The sequence below is a fragment of the Culex quinquefasciatus genome, chromosome 2 (assembly GCF_015732765.1).
Source record: "Culex quinquefasciatus strain JHB chromosome 2, VPISU_Cqui_1.0_pri_paternal, whole genome shotgun sequence".
Taxonomy (NCBI): domain Eukaryota; kingdom Metazoa; phylum Arthropoda; class Insecta; order Diptera; family Culicidae; genus Culex; species Culex quinquefasciatus.
The window spans coordinates 169,068,492-169,087,079 of NC_051862.1; the positions used below are offsets into that span (position 1 = coordinate 169,068,492).

General features: G+C 41.0%; 2 protein-coding genes across 3 annotated transcripts in view; one reads left to right on the forward strand and one right to left on the reverse strand.

The window, feature by feature from the left end:
* Positions 1 to 5,299: 5,299 nt before the first annotated feature.
* LOC6031373 (mitochondrial Rho GTPase) overlaps positions 5,300 to 18,588 on the forward strand; it is a 38,379-nt gene continuing 25,090 nt past the window's right edge. The window contains 2 exon segments of the mRNA XM_038252341.1: positions 5,300 to 5,913; positions 5,991 to 6,301. Of these exon segments, the coding sequence (XP_038108269.1) occupies positions 6,100 to 6,301 (202 nt within the window). The 5' untranslated portion in view covers positions 5,300 to 5,913; positions 5,991 to 6,099.
* LOC119766751 lies at positions 7,226 to 10,281 on the reverse strand. 2 transcript variants are annotated; one of them, XR_005277104.1, is made up of 2 exons: positions 7,790 to 7,869; positions 7,226 to 7,710 (listed from the first exon to the last, which is right to left on the reverse strand). XR_005277104.1 is itself a non-coding variant. In XM_038252342.1 (2 exons), the coding sequence occupies exons 1-2, from the start codon at positions 10,236 to 10,238 to the stop codon at positions 7,421 to 7,423; spliced, it is 438 nt and encodes a 145-aa protein (XP_038108270.1). In that variant the 5' UTR covers positions 10,239 to 10,281; the 3' UTR covers positions 7,226 to 7,420. The 2 variants fall into 2 exon arrangements, 1 of the variants encoding a protein (XP_038108270.1); XM_038252342.1 differs by lacking the exon at positions 7,790 to 7,869 and adding an exon at positions 10,091 to 10,281.

Here is an 18,588-nt window from a genome sequence, read left to right on the forward strand (position 1 = left end):
TTGATTTGGAGGGAATTTGTCTTAAGTGGTTAGCGTGGTAGTCTCTCACCCCAGTAAGGCCTGGGTTCAATCCCAGACGGATCCGGTGGCATTCGCCTGATCACGTCTTCTATCGGATGGGGAAGTAAAACATCGGTCCATTTGCGTAAAAAAGGTTTTGGGTGGCTCACCATACATTACCTTCGGAAGCCAATAAATGAGCAGAAACTTGCAACAAAGACCACAAAAGACCCGGAGGCTTGCCCGGAGGTCTTTAAGGTGGATTGCTTTTCTAAGGTGTCGCTCCCACCGAAGAAGCCGAACTGCGAGAGAAGGTAAGGCACTTACGACCGGTGCAACGGAACAGGAAGTGTACGTTGAGGCAACTAAGGATTCCAACCCGCGGTTCGTGTCCACCTGAGAGATGCGGGAAATCAAGCACAATCTGTACGACGAAGGGGAGTCATTCTGCTACAGAGCAATAAATTGAATAAATTCGCTGTGAGAAACAAATTCAAATTTTATTTTTGAGCCTTCTTGAGTTTGCGCTTTTCAAAACACCTTGCTTTTCACTATCTTCTTCAGCACCAACTCGTCCGGCTTTTCCGCCTCGACAAACTTACGCTTTTTGCTCCTGCTCCAGGAAAACTTTCACCACTATCCCAAACCGTTCGCCGTGTTCTTTCAGCATCTTGTCTCTTTTCGCAGCCAATCTTTCCGCTCGACCTTTCGCTGCTCCTGTTCGAGCCCCAATCGTTATCGACGCGACTTAACACGTGACGGATTTAGCGCACGAACGGATCCCGGTTCGGGATGACCGAAAGCAGCCGCAGTTCGGCCGACTCGAACATCTCCAGTTTGCGGTGTCACTTTCGCCGTTACACTGCAGGAAGAAGCTTAGCTGGGCGGCGACGTTGTGTTGTTGGTTCGCCGCATGGCCATTATCTCCCAGGGCAGATTGCGCACGTAATACACCTGCGACAGGACCGAATCCGTCAGCTTGCTCAGATTCTCCACCTAAAAGCTAAAGGTCGCTTCCGACCGGACCTCGTCGTCCAGATTGTCCTGATCGCTCATGTTCATCTGTTTGGGGACCGGCGGTCACTGCTTCGCCACCACCTCCGTCCGCTGGGTTTACCACTGTCGTCGGGGCCAGCGCCTGCACGTTCAGGGGATCTAACGCGTTATAGAGCTTGCGTATCCATGGCTTCTACGGTCTTATCGTAGTCCATAGCGGCGTTCAAGGCCCCGTCAGCGGTCGGAAGAAATCCCAGCTCGGTGCCGATGTTGGTCCTATGCGGTTCCGGAATCGTACTCCGTGCTTTTTTCCGTCGCCTAAATCCGCTCCCTCCGCCCGTTTCGGGTGTTCTCCGGCTGCATCAGCAGCGGCCCAACACGATTCAGGTCCAGCGAGCGGTCACGGCATCGGAAGAAACGCACAAATTAGTCTAAATAATTGCGAAAAACTCTTGCAACACCTGTCCGTGCTTTTGTTTTGATTTTGTTTATTGACGGTTGCAGCTAGCAAGCGATGCACGCTAAACAGATTTAAAGAAAATGGCTACTTTTCGATCAAAGTTTCAGGCAAGGTTCCAGACCGGTGCTGGCTCCGAGCTCGAGGTTCCAGCCCCGACAAAACCGAAGTGTGAGTGAGATCGGGCTTAGATAACTATATAAATATGTAATAGAGTTATCTAAGCCCGATCTCACGCACACTAGCACGCCATTTGTTTTGCTGGAGGGTACAAAATTTAACCTCAATCTTTTTTTGTGTACGTACATGCAATACATGCGCGCGTAGATAACTCTATGTAATGTGTCGAGCTTAATTAAGCTTAATTTTAGAAATCAATTGGGTCCATATTTAAGCTTAAATAGCTAATATTATTTTTCACAACGATAAAGCTTATTTTTCTGAGTACAATGACCCTTTGTACGACCACAAAGAGTTTAAAATGGATTTTTAAATCAATTTTGAAAAATTAACCTCACGGTCCTACTTGACAGAAAAGGTCCTACTAGACAGCTCGTTCCAAGGGGACCATAGTTGATCCATCGAAAAAATGTTGTCTTGTCAATAACTTTTTTTGCATACAAATGAAAAAAGTGATCAGAAATGGTTTTTAATCGTGTTTTTCACCGTTGTACATAAAAATTTAAATAAGGGTTTTAGTACCCAATTGGGTCCTAAAATTAAGCTTTAATTGCTGATACATATTGTTGTTGTAGTTTGGTTGAGAGTTTTAGCAGAATGCATTACTATGAATACAAAGAGACGAGTTGTTCCTTTTAATTCCGCTATATATTTTAATATCTTGACAGATACGTATTTCGTCTACTACTTGCTGACTTCATTAGTGTTCTGTTCTCGACTTTTGTTTGTTGTTTACAACGATAAAGCTTATTTTGTTGAGTACTATGACCTTTTGAACGGCCACAAAGGATTTGTAATGGATTTTTAAATCCATTTTTTTTTAAATAGCTTCGTGGCCCTTCTTGACAGAAAAGGTCCTATTTGACAGCTCTTTCCAAGAGAACCATTTTTTTTGGCAATGAAATAAAAAAATATCAGAAATGGGTTTCAAGCGAGGTTTCAAGAGTTTTTTTTAACGTCGACATAAGAATTAACGTGGGGCTTTTGGACATTATTGGTGTATATTATTGTTTACAACGATACAGCTTATTTTTCTGAGTACGACCGCAAAGGATTTAAAATTGATTTTTTTTATTTAATTAAAATAAATTAAGTTCGTAGCCCTTTTTGACAGAAAGCATCCAACTTGACAATTGGGTATTAAAGCCCTTTGTCAATTTTTATGTACTACGGTAAAAAACACGATTAAAAACCATTTCTGATCACTTTTTTTCATTTTAATGCAAACATTTTTTTCGACAAGACAACATTTTTTCGATGGATCAACTATGGTCCCCTTGGAACGAGCTGTCAAGCAGGAGCTTTTCTGTCAAGAAGGACCGCGAGGTTAATTTTTCAAAATTGATTTAAAAATCCATTTTAACGTCTTTGTGGTCGTACAAAGGGTCATTGTACTTAGAAAAATAAGCTTTACCGCTGTAAACAATAATATCAGCAATCTAAGCTTCATTTTAGGACCCAATTCTTCCTGAGAGGACCACAGTTGATCCATTGTGAAACGTCTCGTCATTTTAATTTTTATTTTTTTGCTTTAAAGTGAAAAAAGTGATCAAAAATGGTATTTATCGTGTTTTTCATCGTTGTACATAAAAAAATACAAAGGGCTTAAGGACTCTATTCTAAACCATCCTAATATATGCAAATTTCTCCTAGTTTTTAAAACCAAACTTGTAAAATAAAAAGCTACTTTTTACATGCGCGCTAACACGAACTGTAGTAATTTTTCACCACTTTCCCTATCCCCTGACTTTCGTAACATATCTGATTGAAATCCACTCAAATTTGGCAAATACCTCATTTACTCATTTACGAGTCGATTTTGTTATGAGCAAAAAAAAAGTGATTTTGAACGAGCGTGTAAAGTAGAACGGCACAGCTCTATTGATCGACCATCGACTGTCATTGTTCACTACCCTGTGTTATTCGAACAAAAATAAACAAAAACAAATCTTGAGAAAATTCCAGACTTTTTATCGCGCAACCGATTAAAAACGTAAAGATACGATAAGAATTTTATTGGCACCGGTGTCCATTTAGTGATTTCTTTTAATCCTCCACCAGCAGACGGGGTGATCAAGTTTGTACGAGGATATGCTGAAGCCGGAAAATATTAGTAAGAATCCTGATTCCTTAATCAGGGCAAAGCGTTTCGCTCTTGACTAAATGTTCTGCTGATGACCGTCACATCTGGCCTACCCAGGAAAGTAATTTCGCCGATGTCTCCGACGTCTTTGATGGTTGAACGTAAAGCTTTCTACTTTCGCTAGCTGTCGGAGTCCATAAGAAGTTTCAGGTAAATAAATTGTTCAAAGCTTATCAGGGCTCGGCGGGGGAAGTGTTTTAATTAGATACCCTAACCAGGGAGGATCGTGGATGTGATTTTGACAAAGTGCGTTTTGTCAGCAAAACTTGGAACTGTTGGTCTGTTGTTCTACGCATGATTTTACGATGTCATTTTTTCGGAAAAATCAAGCAAAACAATGTAAATGGGTCAAAGCCTAAGTGTTAACAAAGAGTCTGTCTGTTCGTTTTAATAGCGGTGTCCACGCGTGGTTAAACTCTGGTTTTGGTCCATTTAATTTTCTTGCATGAAATCATTGAAACAACATTAAGTCTGTTTGTTTTATTGTAGTACATCCACGCATAATTCTCGTCAGGTATTTTCTTGTTAGAAATTATTTTTCATTCTCTAGCAAAATAATGTGATTGGGCCAAGTACGCAAAAAGTGAATTCCGTTCACGTCAGTGGATATTTACGTTAGGAGTGAACAGAATACATAGTCTTGCTATATTTGTTTCGAAAAAATATCATTTTTACCAAGAAAAATGTGAACAAATGTAATAATCTGTCGACTGTTTTTAAACACAGACTCAAAACATTATTCAATTATTATTAACTGTCACAATTATTTTGAACAGTTATGTTGAAAAATGGTAAAAAAGATCCTTATTTTCAGCACCATCTGGCATGTTTAGTTTTAAGTAAAAATGCTTTTCTTAAAAATTATATTAGAATGTTTGGTCTGCGCCAAAAAAAAACTGTATTTGTGACAAGCCTGATTACAACAAATGTCGATTGATTAACTCATACACGTATACAGAATTAAACATTTAATTAATTAAAATACAAAAAAAACGCAAACAATAATGTGAGGAAGGCTCCAACCACCTTATAGGTGGATTAAGTAACGTTTTTAGCATAACTTTTGAAATACTTAACAAAACTTCATAATAGTTAAAATAGGTCTTGTGGGACCCTAAGACGGATCGAATGAGACCAGAACGGCCCAAATCGGTTCAGCCAGTCCGGAGATAATCGAGTGCATTTTTTTCGGTGCACGGACTTACAGACATACACACGCACAGACATTTGCTCAGAATTTGATTCTGAGTCGATAGGTATACATGAAGGTGGGTCTAGGCGGTCGAATTAAGAAGTTCATATTTCGAGTGATTTTATAGCCTTTCCTCAGTAAGGTGAGGAAGGCAAAAAACCAACATTATCATTCCACAACTAAAACTGACTGAGTTGCACATCCTCTTACAGCAAACCACGCGACGACGACGGCGCCGTCCTACCAAAATCCCGGTTCAGTTGATAACGTTGTGAAGCCCCGCACATAACGGAACGTCAAAAAGGGGGAAAAGTCGCGAGTTTCCCCGATCTGCTTAGATTCGTGCACGAGTCGACTGTCAAAAATTTTCCTCTTCTGCCCTGGTTATGTTTTTCTCTCCTCCAGAGCCGCAGATCTTGACGTCGCGGCGCAGATATTGGGTTTGCGTAACAAGCAGGCAGTGCAAGAGAAGAAGAGGCCCGTCAAACAGCGCAAGCAGCAAGTGCATAACAAAATACGACCTCGTCGGACGGCGATTGGATTTTTTTCTCGGCGGGGGAGGTTCTTGCTGGGGACTCGGGTCGGGTGCGCGTTTTTTTGTTAGTGACGGTGTGGCGCTTCCTGGAGTCGTGGAGTGGAATTCGAAGAATCTGTGATTTCCGCGAAAGACGTCAATCAATTTCCGTGTTATATTCTGCACCTCTCCCCGGGGGTGGTCAAAGTGGACGGCGAACGGGACCAAAGTTAGTTGGTCGTGGGGGTGGTGTAACGGGAGTGCGTGAAATTTTATGTTGATTTTATGCCGTGGGATCGCGTTGCATGCTGTTGACCCCCCAAAGAGCGATCCCGGGCTGTGCCAAGCCAAGCGAAGTTCGTGGAAGCTTGGTTTGAACTAAGTGTGTGGATTACGCGAATTCACGAAAGGTTTACTGCAAAATCGATTGTGTAAGTTACAGCTTTGCCTCTTCCTTTTTCTCACCCGTCATAATAATCACTAATCGATTGTTATCTACTCCTTTCAGGAAGAACCGCATCCTCAATGTGAAGATTATAAAAAAGAACTCAATCTAGAATAAAACCCCTCACTCAACACTAACAACCGGAACCGCAATCCGGTGTTAATTCGCGGCAATGGTTGCGTGGTCATCGTCGTCCCACCGGCGGCATGTCCGAATCCTGCTCGTAGGTGACCAGGGCGTCGGCAAGACGTCACTCATCCTGTCGCTGGTGAGCGAAGAGTTTCCGGAGGATGTGCCCACCAAGGCGGAGGAGATTACCATCCCGGCAGACGTAACGCCAGAGCAGGTGCCGACCAACATTGTGGACTATTCGGGTAAGTCAGTGAGTGTACGAAGAGGGTATTTTAACATGTTGCGGTTTTACTTTGGGGAGACGAGTCATCGACAGTTTTGGCTAGTCTATACAGAGTTGATGAAGTGTGTTGCTTCTCGTAGAGCGTTTACATCATCTTGTCAATGAAATATTTGAGAGTTGCGATTAGCCGCTTCTGCAACCAGTTGTTTTCTTGCTAATAGTGGACATTTGTTATGTAGTCCAAATGTAATGTAAGTGGGAGAATTTGCTGACAGAGCACTTGGATTGAGTTGATTTTTTACATACTGCAAACCAAGTCTAGTTATCACTTATATTAATCTAAAAATGGGTTAAAAAAATAAATACCTGAAAAAACCAGGATAGGCATTTTTTTATGTATGTACCATTAAGAAACTATGTTTTTTTTCATGTATCGAGAAATCCCGATCATATATTGAAAAGTAACGGTCGAAATTTATGCTAGCATTTTTTGAATATTTTTTGAAACATAAAAAAATGCAAAAAAATGAAAAAAGAATCATCACAAGAAAAACGAACCCAGAACAATTAATTAAATAAATAAAAACCTCCAACACTTAAAATCTTTTAAAAACAAATAAAAAATCAAAAACAAATAAAAAACAAGATCAAACAAAATGGAAAACAAGAAATTAAAAAAAAAACCAAAAAGATTCAAGAAAAAAATCTAAGAGTTCAAAACCTTATTTGTTGTTTTTTAAATTTCTTGTTTGTGAATTTTACATATTTTATAAAATTGTAAATAATAACATTGTTGTATCTGTGTATTTTTTTAAATTTTCTCCTGATTCTCCTCAATCGTCGTTTAATACTAAATCGAAAATGTGTTAAAACTTTGCAATATTTGTACAAAATACCTGTAACTTGTATGCTATGCAATAAATATAAAAACTGTAGTAGAAAGTGTGATAGGTGGTCTTGTACTAGTCGGATTATCGTCGTAAAATGAATACTAACTCGGAGTAGATTTAAGCACATTGTTTATTTACGCACGTCGAGTGCCGAGAGCGAGACGGCCCAGTGGGCTTGCACGTTTATGAATTGGCATGAGAATCAGCACATTACCACATCTCCCTTTTTATGGAAATGCTTATCTTCTTCACATCACAAAATCATTAAATTTGGTCGGGCAACGGCGGGTGCGCTTTCCTTTCGGAGGGGACTTCTCCTGAATTTCGATTTGATCGAATCCTCTGAAGTCTTCTCCGTCCGTGTCGGAATCCGCGAACTGTTCTCCGAGGTCTGCTGGCGGATCAACCACTCGCTTGAGATGAGCCACGTTCCGTTCGTAGGTTTTCCCGTTCTCCTGGTCCGACACGGTGACTCGACCACCTGAGCGATCTACTACGGTGAACTTCGTCGGATTGAACGTTGTCGTGAGTTTGTTGCCTGTAATAAGATCGATATTAGATTTGTTTTTTAATGTATGATACCGTAACTTGAATAACCCAATACAGAGTACTTTTACCTGGTAGTAAGTTTTTCACAAGAACTGTATCACCTGGTTGAATTTGGACCTCTTTGGCACCTCGTCTGCTATCCTCTCTCCTTTTGCTTTTGCTTCAGAATGTAATCGCGATCAGAATAATCAGTGTTCACAGGAGCCGTTTCGATGTCACCCACTGATGGCATCTTGGATCTAATCGTTCTCCCGAACATCAGCTCAGAAGGAGTCTTACCCGTTGTTGTGTGTGGTGTCGTATAATACATAACAAGATAATCATGTAGATCCTTCTTCCAATCACGATGAAGAGCATGACTGATCTGTAATCTTTTCAACAGCGATCGGTTCTGTCTCTCCACGAGTCCGTTTTCTTGCGGCCAGTATGGTGTACTGTGATTGAGGGTGATGCCGTGGGTGTCGCAGTAGTCATCGAAGTCCTTGCTCACGAACTGTCTGGCGTTATCCAGGGTGATCGTTCTGGGATACCCGAGACGTGTGAAAATTTTGTCCAATCGGTTCACAGTCTCTTTAGCCGTTATCTTGATCATCACTTCAACCTCTTTGTATCTACTAAAGTAATCTATTATCACTAACAGATACTCGTTCGACGGAAGTGGACCCATGAAATCAATCGCCACGTCGACCCAAGGTTGGGTTGGCATCGGACGGCGAACCATTGGGGCAGGCTTTCCGGGTAATCCGACCAGCCTGCAGCCTTCGCACGCTTTTGTCCATGCCTTTGCCTCGCGATCCATGGATGGCCACCAGACCCGATCTCTCAAACGACTAACCATCAGTGACTCGCCCGGATGTCCTTCGTGAGCCAGGCTGAGAATCCTGTTCCTCAGCGTATGCGGAACGACCAGCATGTGTCCTCTTATCAGCAGATCACCAATCAATCCGAGTTCGCGCGAAAATCTCAAATTCCTTCACCTCTGGATTACCCCACTTTCCATCCCGCAAGCACTGTGCAGCTAACTGCAGTTGACGATCTTCCCGCGACGCACGTTCTACCTCCTCTACATCTACCGCAGCTGACTCCTTGATCGCTAGGATCAAAAACTTGTTCTCCTTCTCAAAATCCTCGCCTGATGTCTCGTCCTGCACCAACCTCGAAAGCGAATCTGCAATGTTGTTCTGACCTCTCTTGTACTCCACCCTGTACTTGAATGATTGCAAACGTAACACCCAGCGCTCAATCCGGGCGCACGGCTTCGATGTCGGTGAGAATATGGACTCCAGCGGTTTGTGGTCAGTTTCCAGCTCGAATGTTCTTCCTATCAGATACACATCGAAACGCTCCACCGCCCATACCAGAGCGAGAGCCTCTTTCTCTGTCTGGCAGTAACGTTTCTCTGTGTCCGACAGACTTTTACTCGCATAGCTGATGATACGGGGGTTGATGTTGTGAAGGTCTTCGAACTGAACCAAAACTGCCCCGAGGGCCACAGGCGAAGCGTCTGCAATAATCCGTGTGCGCAGCGTATTATCGAAGAATTGCAGCGTTCGGATATCGCTTATCATTTCCTTTAGCTTCTGAAACGATCCTGTGTGTTGGGCCGTCCAGGTAAATCGTGTGTCTCCACGAAGCAGCTCACGAAGTGGAGCAGTGATTGTTGCGAGATTGGGCAGGAACCGCCCCACATAGGTAACTAGACCCAAAAAACTGCGGACTTCTTCGACGGATCTTGGTTCCCGGAACTTCTCAAGCGCTTCTGTCTTACCGACCGTCGGCCTTATTCCGTTGACCGAGATTATATGACCCAGGAACTCCAGCTCTTGCACCTTGAACAAACACTTCTCGTGATTGAGGAGAACGTCTCTCTCCTTCAGTACCTTCATCACCTCACTCAGCGCTTGGTCATGTTCCTCTTCGGTTGCTCCAAAAACGATGATGTCGTCTATGTAGTTCACCGTGTTGTTGCAACCGACCAGAATCTGTTCCAGATGCTTCTGGAACATCTCCGGTGCGCAACTTATGCCGAACATCAAACGCGTGAATCTGAACAAACCCTTATGCGTGATGAAGGTGGTTATGTTACGACTCTGCTCCGCCAGCTCCATTTGGTAATACGACTCCCGAATGTCCAACCGGCTGAAAAATTTCGCCTCTTTCAGGCGTGGCAAGAAATCCTCGATAGTGGGCATCATGTGGTGCTCTCGTTTGATAGCCTCATTCGCCCTGCGCATATCTACGCAAAGCCGCAAGTCACCATTGTCTTTAACAATAGTAACCAATGGCGACACCCAATCACTCGCACCTGGTGTCCGTAATAAAACAATCAATGTACAACCCTAGCAAAACAATCCTTCGCCCTTTCTTACCTTTTACTGGCTCGATTATTTCCGATGCAAGCAGTTGATCCAATTTCTCTTCGACCCGAGTCAATAGCGCGATAGGAGGTCGTCGAACGTTCTGAACCACAGGCGTGACACTTTCATCAACCGGGACAATCAGCTTTATGTCCTTCATCTTGGGAAACGGTCTGCGTTCCTGAACTTCACCAGCGTTGACACTACTCGCCGATCTTCAAAACTCCCAGTTTCTTCGCCGTCGTTCTGCCCAACAACGGTTGCGTTCCACCTTCAACCACATAGAACGTATCGCTTCCTTCAATCCGGTCGGCTGCTCCATCTATTGCAATATCCGCTTCGAAAACGCAAACGATCTTCAGAGGAGCTGATTCCCGTCCGTACGCTCGGAAAATCTGATCACAATCGGTTCGGAAGTTTGTTGTCACCGCTCCTTGTACTCGCAGGTGCTCCCAGGCTCGATCATCCAGAATATTCTTAGCACTTCCGGAATCGATGAGCATCTGGATAAGAACGCCTCCAACTTTAACCCAAATAAACTCATCTCCATCGCTGATGTTGTAGACGAAGCTTGTATTTTCGTCAGGGTCACTCGTGTTGTCTTCCACCTGCGCAATGCGTTCGTGTCTCGGATTGTACTTCGGCTTTTTGTTATCCCAGTGATTCTGAGAACCGCCCGGCCGCTTGGCGGGAACCACGTTCTGTGATTGCGGATGTGTTGGTCGCCGGCCGAACTCAGTTTTGCACCGTTTCGAGAAATGACCATACCTCTTGCACCTGGTGCACTGAACGGATCGTGCCGGACACCTCGGATCATTTCCATAATGATCTTTATGGCCACACCGGTAACATTCACCCGTGGTGGGTGGTCCTCTTGAGGAGCTCTGGACGTTGAAAAGTTCACTCTTCTGACCGCCACCGCCTCCGTGCTCGCTGTATGCAGGAGTTGATCCCGATTTGCCTTCCATCAGCATCGACTGTTTTTCACAGATTCGTACGAACTGACCACTCGAGTAACATCGTCCAGCGTGAGTTTTTCCTTCTGCAGCAATTGTTGTTTCAGTTCGACCGGAGCGTACAGGATCACTTTGTCAATAACAGCGATTGAACGGCTTTCTTCCAACGTGGTGCCGAAATTACACTTCTGAGCTACTTCTAGCGTCCGCCACAGAAACTTCTCCATGGTTTCCTCATCTTGAGGTTTCAGGTTCCAGAAAGTGTTCCGCTCAAACGCCTCGTGCTGCTTCGGCGAGAAGTATTCATCAAGCTCGATGGCCACTTTGAACGGGTCAATATTCTTGGCTTTATCCTCCTCCACATCAGCCCCCGGAAGCGAAGCGAAAACTTCCTGGACATCTGGTCCAGCTTTTGCCAGAAACACATTCTTGAGCCGGGTCGCATTTTTCTCTTCATTTGCCGCCGCGATGTACTGGAAATTCCGCTTATATTTCACCCACTCATCTCTGATAATACTGTTCGGAATCGATCTGAATTTGAATTGTGGAATCTCCCACTTTTCCATTTTGTTCAAAGGACTCAGTTTCTGTTGTATATTTCAATCCATTCGTACTCTCCTCGGTTCGGTTTTCCAACTTCGCGGCTTCCTATCTTGATTTCGGTTTTTTTTTCAACCTGACGGCTTCCTGCCTCGGTTACGGTTTCTCCAACCTAACGGCTTCCTGCCTTAATTTCGGTTTTTCCAACCTGACGGCTTCCTGCCTCCACCGTGCAAAGCACCGGTTACTACTGTGAAGTAGTATGTAAACAATACAATCTTATTAGATTTATGCAAAAGTCCAGTTGGAAATAAAATTCCAGTTAAAAAGGAAAACAAAAAATGGCCGCCTCGTGGCTTTCGGTGATCGCATCAGCCGAAATTTGATTTTTCAACAAAACATCAAATATTTTGTCGATTTCCATAAACTCTTACCTGTAAACTGAAGAAAAACTATCCCTTCGTCGCCAAATGTGATAGGTGGTCTTGTACTAGTCGGATTATCGTCGTAAAATGAATACTAACTCGGAGTAGATTTAAGCACATTGTTTATTTACGCACGTCGAGTGCCGAGAGCGAGACGGCCCAGTGGGCTTGCACGTTTATGAATTGGCATGAGAATCAGCACATTACCACAGAAAGCAATTTGATTTTTTTTAAATTCTCATCTTTAAAAATCGCTCTGTCCCATAGCTCATAATATTTTTTTAAGACTGTATTTATCGCATTTATGCGAACAGCGGCTGAATTAATTTAAAATGATTTTGAGTTTGTAGATCCAAGATGGTGGAAATTTAATTGATAATTCAATAGGCAATCAACCTTTTACTAAAGTGGAATCCTAGATTTCAAAATTCAAGATCACATAAACAATTTAAACAGACAATATTTTGGTTTAAGCATTTTACCACGCATATTGTTTGTGGCACAATAGCTTAACATTCCAACTCAAAACCCCTCAAAAAAGTTGGAACTCGCTGGTCCTTGGGCACAACCATAGAATAGAAGTTAAAGAGCGATGAAAGGCCTCCACGATTTTTTCACACTGTTCTGACTTAGTGTACCTTGAAGTTATAACTATAATTATTGTCGACTAAATTTCATTGTATTCATATTTTGTTATAAGGCAACTGAATTGGGACTAAATATTTAGTTTGAAACACGGATTTCGAAGATTAGTGGCCTCGAGCTGTGACTAGCGTTTCAAAAGGTCGAGGGGGGACAAAAGTATTATTATTAAAAGTATTAAAATTCAGAAATTACAGAGCTTATGAGTTTTATTTATTGTGATATTTCATTGTTTTATTGTTATGTTGAAAAAGTAAGCTTCAAAATGCATTGAAATTACAGCCATGGTTCCAAAGTTGTTTTAATGCCATCATTAGTTTCCAAAATATCTAAGTATTGACGAAAATTTTATTTTTTGCGAAAAATAAAATTATTGCGGTGCTGTACATTGCAATTTCATAAAAATTCAAAACATTTTCAAACATGCCCAAACATGCTAAATATGATTATCAATGCAGAAAAATGCATTTTAGATTGTTTTCAGTTGAATAGACTTTCTTTCATTTTCATGGAAATTTTGAAGCTTATAGGAAAAATATTTTTTTTGCCCCCTGATTTTTCAGACCAATTTTGAAGGGGGCGACATAAACTTTGTAAAATATTTGCAACGGTCTAACTATACATTGATATATCTTTTAATTCATAACATTGATTATTAATTTTTATCATATATAATTATATTTGAGAAGGTCATCTATTCAAGGCCTAATCCCAGGGCCTTCATATATTTTATGGACTGGATGAGGGAGTCGTGGATCGCCTGGCCCAAGTCACATGAATGTCATTATCTATTTAATCATATCATAACAAATGGTTGGATAGAGAATGATAATCTTCTAAGGTCCTTAAGATATAAGTCGGTTACTAACCGAACCGTCTCAGTTGAAACATACTGTGGTCATGGCCAAGTCCTGCCAAGACGGGGGACTAATACATACATACATACATACATACATACATACCCCCTTGGCAATTTTAGAACAAATTTCTGAGGATGGTCATTTTCATGGAAATTTTGAAGCTTATAGGAAAAATATTTTTTTTGCCCCCTGATTTTTCAGACCAATTTTGAAGAGGGGGGGGGCAACATAAACTTTGTAAAATATTTGCAACGGTCTAACTATACATTGATATATCTTTTAATTCATAACATTGATTATTAATTTTTTATCATATATAATTATATTTGAGAAGGTCATCTATTCAAGGCCTAATCCCAGGGCCTTCATATATTTTATGGACTGGATGAGGGAGTCGTGGATCGCCTGGCCCAAGTCACATGAATGTCATTATCTATTTAATCATATCATAACAAATGGTTGGATAGAGAATGATAATCTTCTAAGGTCCTTAAGATATAAGTCGGTTACTAACCGAACCGTCTCAGTTGAAACATACTGTGGTCATGGCCAAGTCCTGCCAAGACGGGGGACTAATACATACATACATACATACATACATACATACATACCCCCTTGGCAATTTTAGAACAAATTTCTGAGGATGGTGGGGCAACTGCCCCATGTTGCCCCACCCTGTGCACGCTAGTGGTGGGTAGATTTATTTGCTTGGTTCTCAGATGTTCAATTTTCTTGCCTTTGCCAACTCCTTGGACTTTTGCTTCTTCTTCGTTTTGTTGGCTAAAACAAAATTAGAATAACTAAATTTCCAGCCTAATTAAAAAAAAAACGTTACTCAATCCACCTTGAGGTGGCTGATGCCTTCCTTACATTAATGCAGTTTTATTTTCTACTAAATAGCATCGCAAATACAAATTCAATTAAAACATCATCTAATCATAACTTTTCTAAACATTGTCAGAACTTTTGAAGTACTTTCCTAAACTTCATAATATTTACTAGGGCCTGATGGGAACCCAAGACGGAGATAATTGAGTGCAGTTTTTTGGTGCACGGACTTACAGACATACACACGCACCAACATTTGTTCAGAATTTGATTCTGAGTCGTTAGGTATACGCGAAGGTGGATCTACGAGGTTGAATTAATAAGTTCACTTTTTGAGTGATTTTATAGCCTTTCCTCAATAAGATGAGGAAGGCAAAAATAAACAAAACGGGTCACAAAATGCGTTTAACATTATAGTTATGCTACTGTCACAAAATTGCAAGCATCAATGCATAAATAATTTTTTAGATCTGTGTACCCAAAAGTTTAAAATTTGTTCAAAGATTAAAAGCCTATATTTGAAATAAAATAATAAAAAGAAAAAACGCGATGCAGATAGTTAACAAATTACAAGTTTGTTCAATGAAAATTAAATATTCGGCAATCATTTTGTTTTGCCCCTGATTTTTTTTGTATATTTTTGTAAGCGGGCGTTTCGGAACTACAGTCTAAATAGGGACACCACGTTTTAGAGCACTTAAAAGCTTCATATTTGGGAATGAATGAACACATTTTGTTGCTCTGAATCTGAAAAAAAACATTGCTTAAACTGCTGTCCCAATTCGCCCCATGTGTCCCGATTCGCCCCAGATAACGGTACCGCTGCTTCAACCGTTTACAATACTCTTTGCCACAAATAAATATTTGTCTTATCCGTAATCACAACCAATTCGATCCATGCAGTTTCAAATGAATGTATGTAGTTTTTTATTACGAAACAATGTTCATTATTTTAAAAAAGGACACTACATAATAATGCTCCTTTTATTTTGCTTTTGATTAATTTTGGTTCGTTGTCTTTTTAGCTGAACATTGCTATAAAAACCATTGAAAGTATTTTAAAACTTTTTAAAAGTTCAACCTTTCCAAATTAACGAGGTTTGACTGTAGCCCAAGCTTGCATAATTATACCAGATTTTATCATGGCGAAGCTGGATTGTTGGTACAAGATGACGGCAAATCGGTGGCTACGACAAATCGTTGCAAACTTTTTAAATAATGTTATAAACATTGCTTTTTCTAATTTTTAATTTTAAATGTATTCAGTGATATGTGATCGCTACGTTATGCATTATTACGGTAAACTTACCCTTTCGACTTGCACGACGCGTCCTTAAATTGCTCAGGGAGGAAATGATCGGAGCAGATAAACAGGTTTTTCACCGTCCACAGCATTTTGGGATCGAAGAGTAGCGACCAAGCAACAAATTCCGAACTGTGGGAGACATTTTAAGCATTGAGCTATCCAAAATTAATTCGACATTGTTTTTCCTAAACTTACACTAGTTCAATTGTTTTGCAATCATAAGTTTACAAAAAATGCAAGATTTGAAGAAAACAAAAAATTAAGCGAAAATAGTAGTTTATGCAACAAGTTGCAAAAAGAGGATTTTTTCAGCACGAGTCGTACATTTATCCAACGAAGTTCACCGAGTTGGATAAATACGACGAGTGCAGAAAAAATTAAGTTTTGCAACGAGTTCCATACAACATTTTTTGCAATTCCGAAAAACCCATTGAGTGAAATTTCAAGTCAAATTTTCAAGTATTTTGTCGATAAATCGTTTAAATCAAAAAAATGATGAAAAGTGTTACTTTTCGAAACAAGTGCTGAAAAGTTAAACTTTTCAGCACCCATTTCAGTGCTGAAAAGTAGATCTTTTCAGCATTTATTTTGAAAATTGTTGCTATTCGATTCTGTTATTTTTGGTACAGAAAAGTAGGCTATTTCGTCGTTCAAAAATGACAGAAAAAGTAAGTTGTTTCGCGACGGAATGGAAAAAAAAAATCTTTTTGCAATAATAAATATCGAAAATTCCAAAGATCTTTAAATCTTTAACCAGGTACCAGTACCGAAAAGAACAGAACAAAAATAATTTTAAGAAAAAATGCAGATTCGCCAATATGAATAGAACTGTTATTGAATTAGCAAATCTGAATTCGCGAATTGGAACAACTGACAGCTGTCAAAAGCTTAAAACCACGTGTGTGTGTGTGTGGTCCAATCCAATATCCGCTAACCAGTAGCGAAATTATGGGAAAGTATAATTTGTATCAGACTTTGTATATGCCGAATGCTGATACAACTTATCTCAGTCCTGGGTATTAGGTGGTGATAGCCCTCGCGCTGCTTCCAACGATCCATTTCAGAATGGCAGAGATCCTAGCGGCCCAATTCCGAGGTCGTTGGGCATTGTCCGGCCCCGCCTTTACATAGAAGCAAGCACCAGACGGATCCTTGATCTATCTTAAGACTCCCAATCCCTTCTGGCAAATCAGGGATCAGAGCGTATTTAATATGAGAAGAATACAACATGTTTTATAACCTTCAGATGGCCGACTGGTTAGAGTCCCAGACCATCAATCCAGAGGTGTGAGTTCGAATCCCACCTGATTCAGTTTCGTTTTTGTTCAATTCCTGATTCCAAATTTCAAAGGTATCGACCGGGATTTGATCCCTGAGGCAGAAGCCGTAACCATTAAGCCACGGAGCCGGTTCTGTCAAAAGCTTAAAACCACGTGCTCGAAAATTATCGAACAATAGAGGAGAAAAGCAACTCGCGACAAAATTTGGGGCTAGGAATTTTGACAGGTATGATTTTCATAAAGTATTCGCCTCCTTTTCTCTCCCACAGAAAACTGGGGACAATGTAGCTGTTAAACTAGGCCAAGCTGTTAAAGTCACTCACAAAATGAACTTTGAGTGATTTGAGTTCATTTCTGACGTCACGATTTTCTCCTCAATAGAAATGAAGAGATTCGTTTTTTTAAGAATAAAATTTGATTTTCAATTGCAATGATGGCAGTTCTTTGGCAATGCGATGCAAAAATGGTGGTAAAACAAATCATATAACAAATCAACATATATGTTGATTAAAAATAATTTTCAAAACGAAGTTTAAAAGCGCTGTGAATGTTTAGAACCATAGAAAAATGAAAAATATAGCAGCAGACTTTCCATACTGCCCCTTTGTCTGCGTGTTTCACTCCCGGTTTGTTGATGCTAAGAATAAAACAAATTTTAATTAAATTCTTCCGAATAAAAATCAATAATGGTGTTGTTGCCACCTTTAGCAACACTTTCTTGAAATTATGCCAGAGTAGTGGTATAATAAAGTATACCATCGCCGATACGCGGCGCTACTTATTCTTGAGAAAAAAGTGATACAACTTGTTTTTGACAGTTGGACTTCTATTCTATGGCACAACCTAACCAATCGAGACGATTCTTTTTTCTAGTGATTTGTTAGGCTGTCCAGATGATCATAGAACTTTGCAGAACTCAATTTGATTAAATCTGTAATTGTGTGATCAAAAATATTGTTCCATTTTTTTTTTCGAGGCTAAAAAATTCGCCGAAAATTCCGCAGAGGCAGGAGGGTATTTAACCATTAGTGGACCCCCTAGTAGAGCTGACGAACATTTTTTTTCAATTTTTCAATATTTTAAGCACTTTGACCAACCAACGGGGTACAAACTAAAAAAGTGTCAAACGAAAAAGTGACCCACCACCGGGGTTTGAGTGTATTTCATAACCCTTTGCACAACACAATTAAATTTCAAATCTTCTGAACAGTTCTGACTATTTGTTTCTGTTGGAGATGATCAAGCAACCTATGGATTTGTATTTGTTTGATAGTTACCTGGCAGCTCAATAAAAATGTTTCATTCTGTTCTTAACCGTAACCCACGCTAGACGTGTTATTTCCACCTCTGCCCCAAGAAACTGTGACCGCTGGAAGACGGAGATCAAGGCCCAACTCAGCCGCGAGTTCAAGATGAAGGACATCGGACCTGCGAAATACGTTCTAGGAATCCGGGTGAGCCGGAGCAAGGACAAGATTGCCCTGGACCAGGAGAAGTACGTGGAAGCGATCCTGAGTCGGTTCCAGATGACGGACTGCAAGCCCGTCAGTACGCCCATGAACGTGAGCGAGAAGTTGACACGCGACGCGTGCCCGTCGACTGATCAAGAGAAGGAGAGGATGAAGTCCGTGCCGTACCAAGAAGCCGTTGGGTGCCTGATGTACTTGGCCCAG